Below are 20175 nucleotides of genomic sequence, written 5' to 3'. Positions count from 1 at the left end.
TAGCATAGTGCAAGCGCAATGATACAGATATACACGTGTAATCAAATTGCAATACAGTAGGCCTACCATCCAAAATACAGTAGCTAATCCAATCCAAGGGTCCTTTGATCAGGACTGATTTGATCACTCAAGATTGGTGTATCAATTTAGTAAATATCCTTGTTCACGTCGAAGTAGCCTATTTAAAAAAAAAAAAAGACGCGATCACAGGTCCACAGTGTAGGCTGGTAGTCGTGAATGCAAATGTCAGGATTTATCCTATCATTCAAAAGACTAAACCGGATTCTGAGGAGTAGGCAAGTCTGTTTCTAGAATTCTAAAACAGGACTAGCGCTGGGACCACGCAAACAAATCCGTCATGCGATTGAGACACATAAAACCATTGGTAGGCGGGGAGGGTGGTAATTGAATGTGGTTGCTGTTGGTTGCGGACGCTACTGCACCGCTCTCAATGGCTTAACGGTGCCAACCGGAGTTATTTTTCCTGTCAACGGTCCCTCTCTCGCTGGAGATAATGAGAGGATGGCCAAGCGGCTTGCCCCTGCGCTACAACAAGACCACGACGATGAACTGAATCCCGGCCATGTGAACATGGATTGCGGCGATGAAGAAGATGAACTGTCGTTGGATGAGATTTTAATGCTGTACGGCCAGCCGATCAACGAGGAGCAAGCATGGGCTGTTTGTTACCAGTGCTGCAGGTCTTTGGCGCAGGGACATCGGAGAAGAAATTCTAAATCTGCCACCGCTTCGGTGGGGGGTCACGCAAGAAGGATTGAGGGACCCGGGGATGTCAAAATTCATAAAGACGGGATGGTCAGGTTGCAGTTTCAGGGCAGACCAGGTAAACGCATTCATTTGTGATGGTCACATAGGCTACATATTTTACCTTGTGTTGTAGCTTCGACTGCCTGCAGTGTGTGTGATAGTAAACACTGACAACGCTAAAGTAGGCTATATGTTGAAACAAACGAAATAAATTGTTCAAACAAATCGTGCAGTTTCCCCCCCCACAATTATACAGGGTGTAGACATCGTATACCAACAGCTAGCTTCATGAACAGGATCCAGTGCCACGTCGCACCGTAGGTTAATAGCCGAATGGATGCGAATTATTCAACAATTTTCGTATTTTATTGATTTTGTGCAATTTCAGTTTTATCCGAACATCATATAGCCGACTGTCGTATCACCAGTGGCCATATTTGCGGTTTACATATTGCAGAAAATGTGTTTTTAATGACAGAAGTGGCGGTGCAGCCATTTAAAGATACATCTATCTGGGCTGAACCATCAGAAATAAAAACGTACTATTATGCAACACGGTTTAGATTAACCCACATCTTGTATTTAAATGATACTAGTGCGAAGGCTCTAAATAATAGCAGCAATTAAAAAAAAAAAAACGGCAATTGCTCTGCCAAGACAGGGCTTTGTCTCCTATTAGCCGAAATAAAAATAATGCTGATGGTGTTTGATTCTTCAAATAGACCTATTGGTTTGTATAGTGGCTACTGACTTCAAAATACGTTGTAAAAAAGAAGCACTGGCATGTCTGTGATTCCTGGAAATTTAACTTGACAGCTACGCCATGGGCTTGTCGCTGTAAACAATGAGACCATGTGATTCAGCCGGTGGGAGCACCTTTGCCGCCAGAACAAAAGGACGGCGGTTCAATAATGACCAACCAATGGTACTCCTTTAAACAGGCAATAATGCAGTCGTCTCTTTCCATCTAAGGACACACTGGTGTACCCAATTCTTATGAGTATATAACAATTTAACTGCACTGGTAACATTAATTTGCCAGTGATTTGTTCTGAAAATTCTAGAATTTTCTAATATAATAAAGCCGGAGTAGGAGGCCTATAATCACTAAAGGAAAATATTTTTAAAAAATATTACATTAAGATCATTCATTCCAAATCTAATAACAAGTCCATAGAATGATATGGTATAATATATAAATAACAAAATACAAAACGATTAGCCCTGTTATTATTTTTGCAAAGGGATTCTGAATAAAATATAAAAAACTTTATTATGATTTGTAGTAATTTCCCACTATTCTCAAAGGAAGAACATTGATAAAAACATTTAATTTAAGTGGCAGAATGTCTCATCCGTAGAGTGGTATGTGTGTATATGTGGATGTGGGTTTTCAGCCCTTTCCTTCATCTTATGTAAATGAAAATGGGTAATTTCAGGTACATTTTGTTGAGAGGTTTGCTGGAGTTTTACTAGGTAATGCTGCATATACTGAAGTGTTGATATTGTTACACGGAGGCCTACTGTGTCATAGAAAAAGTGGTGATTTGGCTTGTGACTGATGTTGACCGGAATAATTATTGAGGTTCTGTGAGAGTGGAGGGTTTGTGCTGCTGTCTTCCTGGTTCCCAGCACCCCCTTCAACCTCCCGGGTGATTGACCTGTATGCACAGCCATCCCCTGGGCACCGCACCTTCTCCTCACATCCAGAATATTCTCCCATCTTAGGGCACTGCTACGGACACATATCATACATTAAAAAGGGGAGATTCTGTGTACTTTCTCACTGGGCAGAGCTTTGTCCTCACCCGATTTCAGTTTTGCATTAAAAGAACCTCAGCTAAAATGTGGTTCTGTATTGTGGTCTGTCATGTGACAGCGGCATTCCTAGACAGTGCCATGAATAGGGACAGTGATAAGAGGGAAAGGTCTTCTTTTGTGTGTTGGATCTTTGATGTGCACAATCTTTGTATTCTTTGTATGTCAATGATGATTTTTTCTGCATCTTAATGTGCCAAAGACAGCTTTGCTGTTTGAATTTACACTCATCCTGCAAGCTGCAGTGAAATACATTTTATTCATGCTGCTGGCACAGTGTTAGATCAGGGGAGACCCTGATTCAGGGTTTGAATTTCAAAGGGCTTGTGTATAAACCTGTCAGCTTAAATTAGATTCTTGGTGCATGAGGTCAAGAGTGCTGGTGAAAATCTGCTGAACCTGCAGCTTCTGGCCTTGGGTCAAATAGTATGACCTCTACATTCCTGGGAGTTGCACTGTCCTCCATCAAGGGGTTTTCCTGGAGTACCCGTGTGTATTGCACAAGCTCTTAATCAATTAAGGTTAAGTATTATTTCCAACCAATGTTTAAGTTCTGTTCTGAATTCCTTCCTTAGACGTATCTTAATGCAATGCTGATTTGGCTCATTGATTTAGCATCAGTGACTAGGTGTCCACATTTTCATCAAATAGGACGTCACTGATTTCAATTGTCTGTCTGCGAGTTAAATCAATGAATAATTATAATGTCTTTCAAAAAAAAAAAAAAAATGCAGGGGTTGGACAAAATAATGTAAATACTTAACAGGATAGTTGCTGAACACCAAAGGCCTCAAAAATGACAATACCTCTTTGACTTAGTCTGGGCAAAAACTGTATGTTGTGCGTTTCACAAAGCTTATTGCAGACCGCCATTTGGAAACCACTTGCATCCAAGGCTAATGCACAGAGACACATAACCTGGTGTAAGGAGGACAAAACCTGGACCCCTTAGCAATGAAAAAAGTAATATGGTCTGATGAGTGGTACTCTTTTTGCCACACCTGGATGGGTTTATGTTTGGAGAAAGGCAACAGAGCCTTTCAACCCACAATGTCTGTTTCCAACTGTTAAACATGGCGGTGGGTCGGTAATAGAATCTCATGTGTGTCATTGGGTCTGACCATTGTTCTACATGGTATGATAGCCAAGGGATATGAAGACATTTTACAAGACCAGGTGCAAACACTGTTCCTTCATTATGTCCTCATATTCCAAGATGATAACACTCCAAATCACGGGTAAACAAAAACGAGAGTGGTTGGATGAGCACTGAATGCCTTCCATTGCTTCAACAATCACTAGATCTAAACCTGAATTGACTCTTTATGGGAAGTTGGAAGGGCAGATTGTGCAAGTACATTTTTCGACCCTCAAAGATCTGGAGGCATTCCTTCTTGAAGGATGCTCCAGTGTTCCCAGTCTCCTTGTTATTTACTTGATATTCATTTATTGTTCGGTGCTTCCATTATTTTGTCCAACCACTGTAGTTTGCCTTGGATGTGAATCAGAGATATTATTCTTCATGGCTGACATAGTTGCCTTAATAGTCGGCAAATCATCGCTCCACAGACATTAAAAGTGTCGAGTTGAGAACACTTAACTGCTTGTTCCAATGCAAGGGTTGCAGATGTGATTGAAAGAAAACCAGCTTACACAGGGCCCCCCTGGACTGAGTTAGAAAACCCATAGGCCTACTTGATGACACTTTCTCAAGTGGGTCAGCGGAGTACATGGAAGCATCTGGCTGACTTTGGCAGTTTCTGAGAGGACGTTGTCTAGTTCTCGTCTTCCTGAGGATGTTGATGTGGATGCTTCAGTGATGGGATGGAATCTCAGTTTGCGGGTTCATCTTTCCAAATATGGGGAAACGTAACAGGAAAAAGTAATGAATTATAAAATAGATGGACAATTAGATATCCCTATTCAAAATGTGTTCATTTTTTAGCTTTCTTTCCCAGGAACTGATTTATTGAGGTTGCAATAAATCCAGACATATCTGACAGTCCCTAGGTGGGCATTTAAAAGAGCAAGCTCAATTAAACTCAGGGCAACTGCCAAGTTTTCACCACTCTGGAAACTTGGGATATGACATCAGAGTTCCCAACCTACTGTTTTCTATTAGCTGGATCTGCGATGACAGGGTCACTGACACTCTATGGGCAAGGGGGGTGGAGGTATAACCCTGATCTTGCTGATAAATGCCAGCAATAAGCCAGGCATTAAGGCTGACTTAAATTTTCTCTACCTCTGAAGATGAAGGTCCTTAAATCCCATTCAATATCTGCTAATGACATGAATCTTGAACCTGTCCCAGCCTGCACTAGTGACGAGTGCCTTGACTCACTACTGTAAGCTATTCAGAGAGCTCTACAAGATATAGGCTATTGCACCTCCCTACTGACAGTGGCCAGGATCCAGGTATGCAGTGCCACCTGGCTTCTCCGCTGCCATTTAAAATTCATTGGCAACGTCAGACACCTAAAAAAATGGATTCCTCATTGATTCCGGCCTATTTCCAGGCCGGACAGACCGGTCAAGGTGGATTGTCCTTGCTGCATTGGTGGCTCTTTGGAGCTGCAAATGCTTCAGATGTCGGTACTCTGTAGACTGATGAGATGAGCGATGAGACTGCAGAGGAGGCAAGAGTTAAAAAAAAAAAAAAAAGACTGTAGTTCTGAGCCCTGTATTTGGATATATCTGAGTTCTATTTCTCCTACCTTCTGAGAGCACCCTCGAGCCCTTACATTTGCTCTTACGAAAATAAGGAAAACGGAAGTGTAGTTGTTCTGATGGGGAGTCAGACATTGCTGGTGAAAAATTGTACTGCAGAGCTAAACGGAGCAATCTCATGCATAGAAAATTGAAAACTGTGTAGTCAGTGGCACAGGGGGAAGCAGTTAGCCTGATTCTCCGCCTGAAAATAAATGCCTTTAGAAAACCAGGTTTGTACTCAAGAAGGATGCTCTGATTTGCACTATTGATAGTGATTCAGGAAGCTTTCCAGGTTTTTTTCAGAAATCTGTTCTCCAAATAGAACCAACAATGTGCTGGCTATGTACTAGCCTATATTGTTTTTCTTTTTCTTTGAATGCAACCAAGATTACACAGGAGTGTCAAAGCTCTGCTGTTATTAGTTAGGCTATATGATGAATGCAGTGAAGACTTGTTGCTAGTAGATATAATGTCTAATGGCCGAATAAGAAGTTTGTGGGATCTCGTTATTGGAGACGAAGCTGAAGGTGTGTGTTTGTAATGTTGTGACGGTGTAACCCGCTCCTCTGGTGAACATGAAGGCAACCCTTTGCTGGCCAGCTCTAAAGACAGAAAACATCACTTTGGCAGTGATATTATTTTTGTTATGGGTGGCGGTGGAAATGACTGCTGAGCCACAACTGAACCAAATGCTATTTCAGGATTTCTCTAAATCCTGTTGGGGAAAAGTTTGGCCAGTTTGAGAAATGTAGGCTAAAATGCAACTGAACGTGAACTTGGCTGCGGTGGAGCAGCGCTGTGTTTTTGCTCATGAGTCACTAGGGCAGTCATGAGGGTATCATTTGAACGCATTGTTATGTGTTGACGGTGTCTCAGTACAACGGAGCGTGTGTGTGGGGAGACGTATCGTGCTCTCTGCCGTTCTGTCATTTGATGAAAGGTTATGAAGTGGCCATTAGGCTGTGATGACGTGGCTTTGAGAAAAGTCTCTTGCATTTTCATCAATGTCCAAAATGTCCTATGTTAACGGAAGTGTAGCAGTATTTTAAGTGTAATTTACTTTTTTAAATTTACTACCGGAGATTGAAATAGCCTATTTAATAGTGACCCAGCTCTTAAAGTGATTCCATGGAGTTGTTTCATAGAGATAATTAATCTGTCAGTGACTCTTCTTTTAATTGAATTTTTTTGATAAAACCTATTAATGAGAGCCGCGATGCTTTGTGTTGCATTGTGATCCTGAGACTCTCTGCTTTAGTGCCAGTTGAGTTTGCAAAGTGTGTCTATGACAACCGGAGACACCACAGGCAGGGTCTGTGCCGGAATGCCAGGCGGTAAATGCCCGTTCTCACCGTTTTTTCCCTCGTGCGGGCGCCTCCCTGCTAATCGTGACCGTGTGTCAGGACTGCACAGTTAGGTCATCCTTGCATTCATCTGGTGGCATCCATGCACATAACTGAGGTGGTTATTCAGGGAGCACCTTTATTTGCTGGGAGGGTTATTTTGCCTGTGTCCCCATTTCATTTTCTTGTTATTTTTTTTTGTGTGCCAGGCCTGACACACTGATAGTAAGCCTGGCTGCGTTCGTACCGATCAAGGAGTGGCCTTTATGAACTGTGACTTAAAAATGTCAGATTTGTTTGATCCGCCCTTGTTCTCTTTTCTTCTCACTGAAACCTGTCCTACTTTGGATGAAGGAAGGAATTCTGGGATGTAATAATGCTAATACTGGAGGTCTCAGACGGTTTTTGCGCTGGAATGGACAATATTTAGGCTTAACCAATACAGTAAATTCCTGCATAACCAACCTCAGTGGGACAAGAGGGGATGTGGATACATGAAAGAGTGGATATATAGTAGTCAAAATTTAAATAAACATGGGAGCTTACACTGCAAAAAAAAAAGTTTGTCTTACAAGTCTTGTTTTAGTCTTGTAATGATACTTAATCTTTTTTTCCCTCTGAAGTAGAAAATATTATCTTAAGATAGGCCTACTTCTTGTGTGCCCAATGAAATTGTCTTATTCATTGCCAAACTCTCACCTCATTGCTCTATTTAACTACTGCTTGACTGCATTTACGTGCTTTTTTGCACCAAGAGCATAAGCATGGATATGTTGTTTATGTACTGAACTAGTGTAATAGTTGGGCAGGCTGCCAATCTCAATTTGAATTTGCATTTAAATGAGTGCATAGAATAATTTGGTAGGTTGTTTATGAGGCAGGTGGTAATGCAGGACCTTACTGTATTCCGCAGTCTGCAGAGCCGATGGAGCTGCAGTCCAAGCCCCCTCTATCCCACTGATAAATCTGAAACTGAGGAAGGAGGCCCAGTTAATTTAAACTAGAACAAATTAGGTTTGGTTAGTGCCTGCTTATCATATAATTTATGACGGAAGTGCCAACAGCCAATGTATGCCGCAGGCGTGCAGAATAATGATTGAATAGACCTGCCAAATTATAGCACCAAGTAAGGCTAGATGGCTTATTTAACTGGTGGCTTCATGTAGGCCTATATGTGTACATTTTGTTAAAACGTCCTAATTGCATTCTTATTTTGTCCCAACAGATAAATATGGTTCCCCGTGTACATCATCAGAGGTGAGTGATGTAATGCTCTTTTTTGAAGTTGTTTAGGAATACTGTTGTCTTAATGACAAAGTATTGGTTGTATGAATAAATAACAATAGAAAACGATGTGTTTATGCACTGCCACCGGCTTAAAAATTATTTTTGTGAATGACAGTGTGGCAATTTTCACGTCCACCTGAATGTGGCTCTTGCTTTCTCTTTTCATGAGGATGACAGAACTGTATGGTAATTACAGCTTCATCGCGAGGAGTGATGGATATACTGGAGAACTTTTTTTATTATTGCTGAGTCTGGATTTGCTGTGAGCCATGCCAGAAGCAGAAATATTTGCCTGGGCGTTTGAGTGTTCTAATGCTGCCTGATGACAGGTTCCAGACAGGACTGCTGGCTGTGATTGTCCTTCATCCCCAGAAACCATTAGCAACCTTTCGCACCATGTTGGCATGGCAACCAGTGACGCTCCAAGCTGACACAGGGATACAAGCCTTACACTATTGTTGCTTGACCCTTAGGGTATACAGGACTTGTTTAAATCTGTGGATAAGCACCCCCAAGAAATAAAAACTACAAAATACCCAGCTTTTAATTTTACATTTGCAGTTTCATATTGCAAATTTAAAGTTCATTTTCTGAAGCCTTTTGATGTTATTTTAATTTTAGAGTATGTTGGTCCCAGCTATTTTGTGTGTACACTTCATGTACCTCAAAAGCAGCTTGTATAACCAATTTCCAAAGGCTGTATGTAAGAACATATTATTTTATAGTGTTTATTCACAATTCTAAATATAAATATCAATTTTTAGATCATGCTGGTACATATTATTTTATAGTGTTTATTCACAATTCTAAATATAAATATCAATTTTTAGATCATGCTGGTACATACTATATCATGCACGTGATATAGGACACACTGAAAATAAGATGAAGCATTATTTAAAAAACTAATCGTACATACCGCCTCTGGAGGCATAACACCACTGTGAAACCTTCTTTGGAGTTATTTGAAGTGGATACTCTTGCTTTAAACAGAAACTTGCAAATGCCTGTATATCATCGATGATAAAACACGCAGGTTGTCAGAAACTAAACGTATGTAAGTATCTTCTACTATAAGGGAAATCAAAACATACAGTAATATGTATGTGTAATAATATGTACCATGTGTGAATGGTGTGTGTACCCTGTCCAGGGTGTATTGGTGCCTCTCGTCCAATGCACCCTGGGATAGTCTCCAGCACCCCCCGCTACCCTGCCCAGGATAAGCGGATATAGATAATGGATGGATGGATGAATTCTTCAGTGAATTCTGAGTACTCCGCAGACATGAAAATGGCTCTCTGCAGGATTTCCTGTTTGAAGTTGACCTGGGTGGCCTTTAAAGCCAAAATTAGCACGCCAGAAATTTTACTTTGATGGTCCTGTTTAAGGCATCTTCATAGTTATTCCCAGTATAGTCTGTCTGTTTGTGTTGTGAAGCTAGGTTTGATGGATATCTCACATCAACTTAAAAAAACAGTATTTAACTTGTAAAACCAGGATTTCCCAGTCTATTCTTGGAAAGGGAATGTGAAGATATAATTGGCTAGACTGAACACTTACACAAAGACCCAACCCAAAGAAAACAACTGGGAGATGTTGGAAGAGTTTATTTACTGAGAATGCTTCATGCCATTAGGCTTAATATCTGTTTAATTATCGTAATAGCTTCTGAATGGAATGGCTTCTGTCACTTCTGTCTTTTTCATGTTGGCAATGGCCCAACCAGATTTGTTATGGGTTTTGGAGTTTGAGTGAGACACTATATACTGATATTGAAGCTCTGCAGCTTAATTGGGATCTACCCTATGCTTGCTGATTGTTTGATTTTGAACCTGTTCAGTTGGTTGCTGGCCTGTAGCACACGGATGTACCTCTCCCATGGCTATGTGAAAAACAGCTCATGCAGTCTAATTGCTGGAGCTTTACCATTATGTAGGTGTGAAAGGCCTTGAGGGCTCGTTTAGTATGTTTCTTTGCACCTCAGTTGAAATAGGTGGCAGGAGCAGCAGTAGGAACACAAGTGGCGAAACATGTGCCCTTTGATGGGGGGGGGGGGGGGAAGGGGGGGTTCCAAGTTTGACCAGCCATTCAGATTAAGTTTAGGTTTTCCCCAATCACCCCAATCACCAGTCAACCATCATTATGACCATTAACCATTCCTGTTTCTTGCAGACTATATGCACTGGCACTGTATTATCAAGAGAGAATCCTTGTTAGCTTCGGTGTATGTGCCGTCCATGGTAACAGACTGTTCTGTGCAGGCCGTTAACTTTGTTTAGTCTTAATCGTGCTTGCTGCTTTTAATCTGCTAGCTCATGTGATCCCTCTCTGTGAAAAATCTTTCTCTTTTGCTACTCGATGCTCTCTCTCTCTCTCTCTCTCCCTCTCTCACTCACACTCACTCTCTCTCACGCACACACACACTCACACACACTCCCTCCCTCCCACCCATACTCACTAAACATGCAGAAAAGCTTTGCTGTCTTTATTATATTACTCTTGCTGTTCAGTCGCATCAATCTTGATTTGTTCCCTCCTGTTACCCTGACGCAATTAAACCCCTACTGCAGTGACACTAAATGCTCTAAATTATCCTTCTGGCATAATTCAGTCCAATGCAGAATGCTGCCCCGCCCCCCCCACCCAAACACTGCAAGTGGAACAATTGTCTATAATTGATTTACCTCTGGTTTTTATTTTTGTGTGATTTGGTTTGTTTGCTTATATGTACTGTACTTATTAATAATATAATACTAATACATTTTATTTATCAGGTGCCTTTCTGAGCGCTCAAGGTCACTTTACATGGTATTAAAATGGTTAGAAAAATGACAAGACACTACGCATACAGGACATGGTGTTTCAAAAAATAAAATAAAAAAATTACGGACTAATTACCTACGAATGCCATGGGGGGAGAGAATAGCTATGTCATGTTAATGTGAAGCTAGTGTGAAGAGGTGAGTTTAAAATGGAGAGTATCTCATCAATATGGATGTGGGGTGGGAGTGCAAGATTTGGATGTGGGGAGGGAGGCAAGATTTGACTAGTTGGTTGGGGATTGGGTCTAGCTGACGTGGACGACCTGGATTTTGAGGTGACTTCAGAGAGCGTGGAATCATTGATAGGGAGGAACTGAGAGAGAGAACCTGTCTGAGCTAGCTCCAAAGCGGGAGAGAGGACATCATGTTCAGTACTAGTAAGGAGCAGCTGTTGGTGGATTGCATCAACTTTAGTGTGAAAGAAGCTAAGGAATATATTGCAAAGATCAGTGGAAATGCTGAGTGGGAATTTGTCAGCTGGCTGCAACAATTTGTTAACAGTAGAGAAAAGAACTTTGAATTTCCATGACTTGTGTGAATGATGTTGACATCAGGCAACTGAGAGGGCATTTTTGTCATTTGTTAGGTGTTGAGAATATGCCTCAGCATGAACAAAACTTATTTAAAAAACTTATTAAAACTTATTAACATTATAAGTAGAAACCTTTGCAAGTACAATTTATCCTGCCCTGAACTGAATAATTAGTGAACCTTTACCTCTTGAAACTTTACCTCACACACCCACACTCACGCACACACACACACACACACACACACACAGACACACAGAGGGAAATGAATTAGCTTGTGGAATTAGTATGACATTATCTAGCAGTGCCATCTTAATTTATGCCTTTGGTAAAAGTCCTAGGGGAAAGAAACAATGTATATTCAAACAAAAGGCAACAGATTTTACATGTACACCTACATTTTAGGCATTTTGCTGCAGCTCTTATCAGGAGGGACTTACAATTAGTGCACAAAGAAAAGGTCTACATGTGTAAATCACCAACATTCCAAGTAGCAGTTCATGAGGGTGTAATGGTCAAGCTATAATACACTGGCAATAGGTAATCCATTGTCCCTAGAATTAACATATGGAAGGGAAAGTAGAGAGGTTTTTTAATAGGGAAATATAGGATAGATAGGAGAAGAAGTGGGAGAGGGGAATGGGATTCAGGGTTGGGATGAGAAGAGGGATTTCCTCAACAGATGGGTCTTCAGTTTACACCGGAAGGTAGAGAAGGACTCCGCTGTCCTGACTTTGGTGGACAAGTTGTTCTGCCATTGGGGAGCCAGTAGGTAGAAGAGTTGAGGGCAGGGGGAGGAGCGATGATGACCAGGTCATCACAGGGAGTTCTGTGTTCATTGGATAATTGTAAATTGAGACTGTGAACTTTGAATCAGAATTGTTGAGTGTTGAGTCCACATTGGTGTTTTTAAAGGATAGTCTGACTTTGTGTAATCATATACTGTGCGTATATTGTACATATCAATGGCTGGAGCAGGTCCTTTCCCCTCATTTGCATGGTGTTCTGTTCTGTGTAAGGTGTAACCAGGTAAGCAGACCCAGCAAATCTGACACTGTATGCTCGCTCGCTTTAGAGAGAGCCCCTGTTTCCGTAAATGCCTTCGGTGAGGCACAGTAATTGTCGTGTAGATAGAAGGGGACAGACAGTGCTTATTTTGTCTCTTCTGTTGTGGAAATAGCACATAATAGTAAACAATTGTATCTCTGATTGAATTAAGCCTAGGCATAACACTGAACATATGTTAGCATTTTGTATGTTTATATGACCGTGCTATTGCTAGCGTAGCATCAACAACTAGCTTTTTCATACATGCATGCGAGGGCCTAATGTGCACTCAACATTATGAGCCGTTTGTGTTAAAGAAAGGGGATTCTTGTTCCTCGCTGTTGGAGCTCCTCAGTGGCGGCCTTCTCGGTGGCTAAGTGTTTTGGGATGTTATTCTGGCTTTCTGAATTTGTAACAGCAGACGCTTGTTTGCGTGAAGGTCGCGGAGTCGCCTCGTGTTCCAGGACCGTGGGGCTCGCTCTGCGGTTGCGTAAATTCTGAGATTTCCCATCTCATGCCGATGGCACTCCATCGCATGCCTGCTGTTTCTCATGGCACATTCGTAACAGTGGCAAACATAAAGAAGTGTTTGTTCTCTGATATTCCCCACCTCATTCATACATGTCTCACGGCATGCAGGGGTGGAGTTAGGGAAATTTGTCCTCGGACCCTGCTGCCCTGATCCAGGGTAGGGTATAGGCCTACCTGAGAAAATTAGATAAAAGCTCAAAACTGAAACGGTGGATGAAACCCAGAAACCCCCTACCAGTAATAGTCTGTGTGCTTGTAGTCAAATTGGTCACTTGTCAGGACTAATTCAGTACCAGCAAGGATTTGTGGCCAGGGCTAGTTTTGGTGTGGCAATTATTATTTTGGGATGAATGCTTTGTGTGTGCATGTGTATGTGTGTGTGTGTGTGTGTGTGTGTCTGTGTGTATGTGTGTGTGCAAGTATGTAGCTGGGAGGATCAGAGAACTGCCTGTCTACACACTGAAGCGGACAGAAAGCACAGAGTCACACGACCCTGAGGTCATGGAGAGAGTTGGTCTCTCCTCCACTGCTCTTTTTATCTCACCCTCCCTGCCTCCATCAGAGAGCAGCCACATTTTTCAGGATTTTGATTTGTTTTTTCCTCTGGTGTGTCAAGTTCATTACTCACTTATACAGCCTATTATTTAACATGCTGAGAAGCTGTTGAACTCCTGATCAGATTAGCAGCTTGTAAACTTAATAGTTGGGTTCTGTTTCCTTCTGCTGTACAGCCAGGAAGAAAACAGGTGATCATAAGCTTTATATCTAAAGTAATAAGATAATTAATGAATAAGAGATGGAGCTAATCAGATTCTTTATAATGGCCTGTATTCAATCAACAGTTATTTGTCCTTAACTTTGACTTTAAAGTAAACTCAAGCATGGTACTTTTTCTTCACATTGTTTGTGTAGTTATTTTTTAAGCGATTGCAGTTTGATCTCACTTAAATGAAGAAAAAAATGCATGTTTGCATATTCATTAGACTATTTTAGTAAGAGGCCTTTCAACTTGGGAGGGGGAGGGGGGTGGCTGAAGATTGTTATTCTAGGATGAAGTCAGCCTTGTAAAACGATTACATTTTAGGTCTCTCTCAGCAAAACTTCAAAAGACTTAAAGGCACTGGCCTGAGACAGAGCTCCTTTTGTTTCCGTGAAGCCCCCTATGAAGTTATCTGTTGTGATTGAATCTGCTTTCAAAGAACATGGGTAGTACCCAGAGGTGGAAAATCCAGGTTCAGAAAGTAAAAGTCCTCCCCAGTATTTTGTTCCAATCACCTGCATTTACCAATTAGAACAATTCTCCAGCCAGGGGATATAAATAATTAGTGAAATCAGCTGGCTGAGTTCATGGGTGGAAGAAACACATGGCAGGACTTTTACTTTCTGACGCTGGGACTTTCCACCTCTGGCAGTACCATAAATCTCTCAACACATTCCCCTCCAGAGCATTCTCTTCTTGCTAGGAGGTGCTTTAGTCCAATCGCTGTAGGTGCATGTCACAATGGGAGGCACGACTGAACTGTGAGAGAAACTCAAAATTGAACCTCATTCTCAGGCTCATCACCATTGGTATCATGGTCCTTATTTTGTGTTGCATGTCTATGTTGATAAATAAGAGTTGTGACATTACTTGGCCCAGGACTGCATATCATCATCCACAAGGTACGAAAATATAGTTGCAAAATAGTATTTGTTATGTAGGAACATGGTGAAATTGAATGAGGCTTGGATTAGCAAATGTTATGGACTAGTATGTTATATCTGCATATTCTTGCATTAAGAGATTAGGGTTCCTCCTCATTCTAAATGTTAGTCTGGCTTCTGGAATTACAGTTATCTCATTTAGAACATTTTGTTATCAAACGAGCGGGTTTGATCTTATCAGGGATGGTAAGGATGTAACCATTAGCTTCCTGTACTCTGCAACTGTGTTGGGGAGGAATATGCCAGTGTATATACTAAATAAAATACCATTTAAGACGTAGGATAACCACATTTTTAAAAAATTTCAGAGAAAAGTGGCGTCTTTGAGATGCTCATACTTGAAATGTTTAGAATCATGGGTATCGACCTTGGAATTCTCGTTTAATGCCATGGTGATGGGGGGGTGGGAGGGTGGGCGGCGGCTTTTTGTCACTGTTCTGTGGAAGAGTCTACAGAGCTGAGGGTAAAGTTAGTTTATCTGACTAGTACAGTCTTTTCTTGCAATACAAATAGTTATTTTTAGGTCAATATGACACTTGATTATTAATGGGTCTTTGTGCCTTCTTGGGGATACTGCGTTTTTGTATTCCTGAGAGTAACACTGATGTTCTCCAATACCATACATTGCTCTGGATGAGAGCTTCTGTATTGTAATACAATGTAATGTAATGAATTGCTATGGATACCGGAGGGAAGATTGTCCACACTGACTTCAGTCACTGAGCTTCTGGCAGGGTGTTGTGATGCAGCAGCTTCAAGGCTTTTTATTTGCTCTGCCAGCACCTATATCAGAGTTTACCTTTTACATAACATCTATTGTTATTCTTCATTGACATTACATGCATTGACATAAACAGAGTGCAGGATACTCCATAGGAAAAATGTAGGCTAGATTGTCTGAATATTAGAATAGTATTAGCATAGTACAGACATTTAAACAATCAAGTATGCTTCTTGAAGCCTGTATGTTTTAATTGATTTGATTTCTACTATTTCCATTATACCTCTTTTCATCCCTTTATAATGTTATTTAATTAATGTTTACTCAGGTTGCTGCACTCATTTGTAAAAAATGTATTGTCAGCTACTCCTGGCCTATTTTGGCTCAGTTTTTACTTGAAAAACGTGACTTCCAGTAAAATACAAGTTGATGTCGATGACGGAATTGAGCTTATTTCAGTGGTTTTATTTGCAAAGTGTGGTGTACTCCAGGTCAGGGGACGATTGAGCTTATTTCAGTGGTTTTATTAAGTGTGGTGTAGGCCTACTCCAGATCAGGGGACGGTGCAGTTCCTCACAGCCCTGTCCACTCGGTCGTTTTTGAAAGCAAGGGATATGTGGCAGTTCTGCAGGGTTGACTCAAAAGTTTAAAATTCCAAACTTGTTTTCAAACTAGCATGGCGTGAGAGCTTCGCTCCCCTTGGTGTCAGCCGGAGACAGACACTACAGAGGTGGCTTCAGAATGCCCCTCGGCAGATTGTGATGTGGGCAGAGAAGTCATGCAGTGTTTCTGTACTGCGGGGCCCTGGCTAATATAGACAATCTTCTTTTACTGTGGTGAGGGCAAATGATATTCCCAGGGGTGGGTGGGGGTTGGGTGTGAGCTTGGGTACATCAAGCTGGTTGCTTTCATCCGCAGCCCTGACTATACAGACATATTTGTCAGACGTAGATGTGTGCGTGTTTGTAAGTGTGCATATGCGCACATGTCTGTTTGTGTATGTTTTTATGTGCTTACTTGTGTGTGTGTGTGTGTGCACATGACAGCCCATCGTACCCTCTATCTCTGTATGAATACATTATATCTCAGAAGAGCTGAATTGATGACGCCACCGCAGCAGGGTACATGCCAGAAAGTGACTCAGTGCTGTAGCCGGCTCTCTCTGGGATGCCTCTCCTGGTTTATCAAACTGCTATTTTTAAATTACCTTCAGCATTTTTGTTTGGCTGAACTTGGGTTTTGTGATGATTCTGCAGGTGCTGCTGAACAGGCTGACCTACTTCCTCCTGCATAAAGACTTATGAGCAAACACAAGGAGGGACTGACATGTCAATGCAGGGATAAACACAGAGATTACTGATACAAGCATAAATATGATCTCTCGTATACCTTAAAACCTGCATTCACCAATTTTAAGAATGCTAAGTCTTGATTAATGTTGTTTTGACAGTCATATTTGCCTTTTTACATGGTCATGAAATATAGAGTAGGTGCAGAGTATAGCAGGGTGGCCAGCACAAGGTGTGACTTTTTTTTGGATAATGCTAACAATCGCTAATGCTAACACTATGTTTACTGTGTGAGCCAGCTTCACCTGAGAGAGTCTGCTAGTGAAAACAATTCAATGTGACACAGAGTTCAGTACATTGTATCTCTCTTCAGCAAGACTTTCCCATGAACTGCCCTTCAGAGAGAATTAATACAAATTTTTTCTGAGTAGTGATTCATTTTCTGTTTGACACTCAGACCTGCAGTCTTCAGACTACTGGGCTCCCTCAGTGAAAGCCCTGTGTAAATATTGCGTTAGCTTTATGCAGCTAGTCGTGAGAGCTGTAATCATTGGCGGGCCTATGAGTAAGCCATTGGGAATGATGTTAAGGGAGTTGCCACTGCTGGATATGGGACTGGCCCTTAACAATAGCCAACATAAAGGGAACCATTACCACACTAGGCTGTGCATCCAATATGCTGGCTGCCACTCCTGCAGTCACTTGTGTTGTCATTCTGTAATTTTGAAAGGGTGTCTATTCCTGTTTTTAGCTGGATCAGCACTCATTTATAATAGCTTCTTATTTAATGTAAATATTCAGATAGAGCCTGAGATCTCAGTTTTAGCTTAGTTTTAGCTTCAGATTAGTTTTCTGAGAAAGTCAATACTGTATGTACTTGAAAAAGAATTCTTTGGTAAATGGTTTGGTGGACATTCAGGTTGTATGTCGAGTGAAATAAATTTTGTTGTATAATTTAGTATAATTTTATCAATTTTCTTCGAGTTTAGGTTTCTCAGGGAACAACTCCAGGTGTCATTTGTGGGCCGGTAGTAGTACTTGGACTACTAGGGTCAACCGGAGGGACCTGCTGACTGATGTTTGCTGGGTTGCCAGAAAAGGGATGTTGATTTGGGAAGAGGATTTGCCAGTTCTGTTACTCAAAATGGTTGGATTAAAGAGTAACCTGTTTGTGGTGTGTGCCTTTGTAAGGTTTAACCAAAACACCTGGGGTGCCATTGAAGTTTAAATGAACTTAATAGTATATTAGCTATACACTAGTTTCAGATATATATCAATGTTTATTTCTGTCCTTTAGTGAAGGGGCTGAAAATGCACTTTCACTACTTTTTGATGCTGGATAGTGCTAGAATATTTCCATTGGGGTTCAGAGCACCTTAAAGTTATCCTGTCTGTTTTAGTCGGATGCTTCGGCAACTTATGATGCAAAATGTTCCCTGAGCTTGATCACATCATCCTAATCACAGGCCATACTTTTCAGTAGAGGACAAACAGATCTCTCCCACGTCAATGGGGCTATGTAAAAAACTCATTGTTCCATTCCAGCAGTGGATTCCTCCGTGGAGCAGGAATTCTGGGAAGGATGAGAAAGGATGCTGAGAGTAGATTGGCCTGGGGACAGAGGCCACATGATTACATGCACAACGCTTGTGCGTTCTTCCTGTTGCATTGTGTGGCAGTAGAGCAGAGACAAGTAGGCCTTGAAGGGAGTTAGAAGAGAAAACCCACATTGTGTGTTTGCTTACAGATGAGAGAGTTGCAACTGTGTCTCAAAGGCCTTCTAAAATAGCAGGATCTCTCTTTCTCTCTCTCTCACTCTCTTGCTCTCTCTCTTTCTCTGTCTTACTCTCTCCCCCTCGCTATCTCTCTGTCATGTTCATACTCTCGTTACAAATGTATCTGAGACTGTCCCCCCTCCTCAAACAGCCTGAGCTTGATCCAGTTCAGAGCACCAGTGTGGAATCAGCTGGGGAGTCAGTCTTGCTTTATGAATCACATTTTGGTATGGAAGCATGGATAGTTGGAAAGACCTCAATGCATCGTAAGGTTGCAAAGATGACCTCCACTGAATTCCCCTTGGTTAAGTCTCTTTGAATTAGACACACCATTAAGCATACCATAAAGATAATCTCTGGCCCTTCTCATCTGGCCCTTTTTCAGGTGCACTCCTCTGGAAGCTGCTGCAGATCCTTACCAACTGAAGCCTAGAGCTTTAAGAACAGCCTCTTTCTTACTGTTTGGACGCCGAAATCCCTTGGCTAACATTACTACCACTTCACCTTGCTGTAACTTTGTTGTATTATATTTACATATACTGTATCTTTGTCAGTAAGTGTATTTATTTTGTGATTTTCTGGTTAGGTCTGTGTAATGGTCATAATGTACCAAAAGGACTTGCCTTAGGCCTAGGTCACGTGGCAATAAAAATATCCATTCTATTCTATTCTATTGGTATAACCAAGAGGTTGCAGGTTTGTCCTCCACCCCCACTCCCTGTGTCCCTGTGAATGGTTGCTGTATTTCAGCCTGCATGGACAGCAGATGACCCAGGATGAATGGGGAAGGCTGTGCATTTGAGGGCTCTGTAGAGGCTCTAGTTCACATCCTAAGGGAAAGGGCTGCCCTGCAGTGGTCAGGGAGGACGCACAGAGCCATATTAGCTTTCAGGGAAAGCTCCCAAGGTCAGCTTGGTGATAAAGATTCTATTTTCTCTTTAAATTCTTATGTTTTATTTCTCCTAGCACTGCAGGTTTTCATGGGTACTGCTTTCTAACTGCTTTCTAAATGTGATTGCTGAAACAGCAGCTTTTGGTAAAGGGGAAACATTTGGCGGGGTAGATTTCTTAGGGGCTGCGGTGTTCAGTAATAGTTGTGATATGGTACCACGGCTTTATAAACCGCATGCAGGCCAGGCCCGTTCAACATGTTGAAATGTCCAGTTGTTATCCCCTGACGATATGATACTTTTTATTGGAAAGCAGCGTTTTTTTTTGTGGGGAAGTATTTAGCCACCCACACTAAGGTACGGTAGCTGACCCAGCTATCACAGACACAGACTGGCAATGACACAGGCAGCCTGTGTTAACCCACTGTGTCATTTTCCTCCCGTTCCTGTGCACCATTTCTCAGCGCCGCGCGGGTTTCGCCTCCCCCCCCCCCCCCTCCCCCTCCCCCTGCCCCTCCCCCTCCCCCTTCCCCTCCATTCCGCTGTCACAAGTCTGGGAATAGGACGATGGCGCTTAATTGGAGCGGAGTCATGTTCCCGTCAGTGGTCTCTTGTGTGAGTGGGGAGAGCAGAGCTTGTGTGTATTAACCCTGCGCTCCCTCATAAACCTGCTGATGGATTCATTCTGAGGCTAATTGGCCTCCGATAAAACCCTAGCGCCCCGAGTGGCTATTCATAGTCTGCAGGATAGTATGCGTGCCGCCATTAGGAAACGCAACGGCATATTAACGCACATGGACTGTGAAAATTTATGTATTCAGTCCATATGTTTTATAGTTAATTAACTTAATGGTGTTGCTAGTATTGTGTGTGTGCGTGTGTTTGCGCTTGTGTGTGTGTGCACGTGTGTGTGTGCATGTGCGTGTGTGTGTGTG

At 41.9% G+C, this 20175-nt stretch overlaps 1 protein-coding gene across 8 annotated transcripts in view; it reads left to right on the top strand.

Annotated features, from left to right (window-relative positions):
* The first annotated feature begins 218 nt into the window (after window positions 1-218).
* Window positions 219-20175, top strand: part of LOC118234108 (protein spire homolog 1-like) — a 55699-nt gene continuing 35742 nt past the window's right edge. For 4 of the 8 annotated variants that reach the window (XM_035430471.1, XM_035430462.1, XM_035430452.1 and 1 more), the window contains exons 1-2: window positions 220-844; window positions 7867-7898. In XM_035430471.1, the coding sequence (XP_035286362.1) occupies window positions 523-844; window positions 7867-7898 (354 nt within the window). In that variant the 5' untranslated portion in view covers window positions 220-522. Of the gene's footprint in view, window positions 845-7866; window positions 7899-20175 lie in introns of all 8 variants that reach the window. The other 4 variants (XM_035430443.1, XM_035430480.1, XM_035430491.1 and 1 more) reach the window with 4 other exon arrangements.

This window comes from Anguilla anguilla, chromosome 1, assembly GCF_013347855.1.
Source record: "Anguilla anguilla isolate fAngAng1 chromosome 1, fAngAng1.pri, whole genome shotgun sequence".
NCBI lineage: Eukaryota > Metazoa > Chordata > Actinopteri > Anguilliformes > Anguillidae > Anguilla > Anguilla anguilla.
Note: the sequence above shows the minus strand (reverse complement) of the source record. Positions and strands in the feature narration are given on the sequence as shown.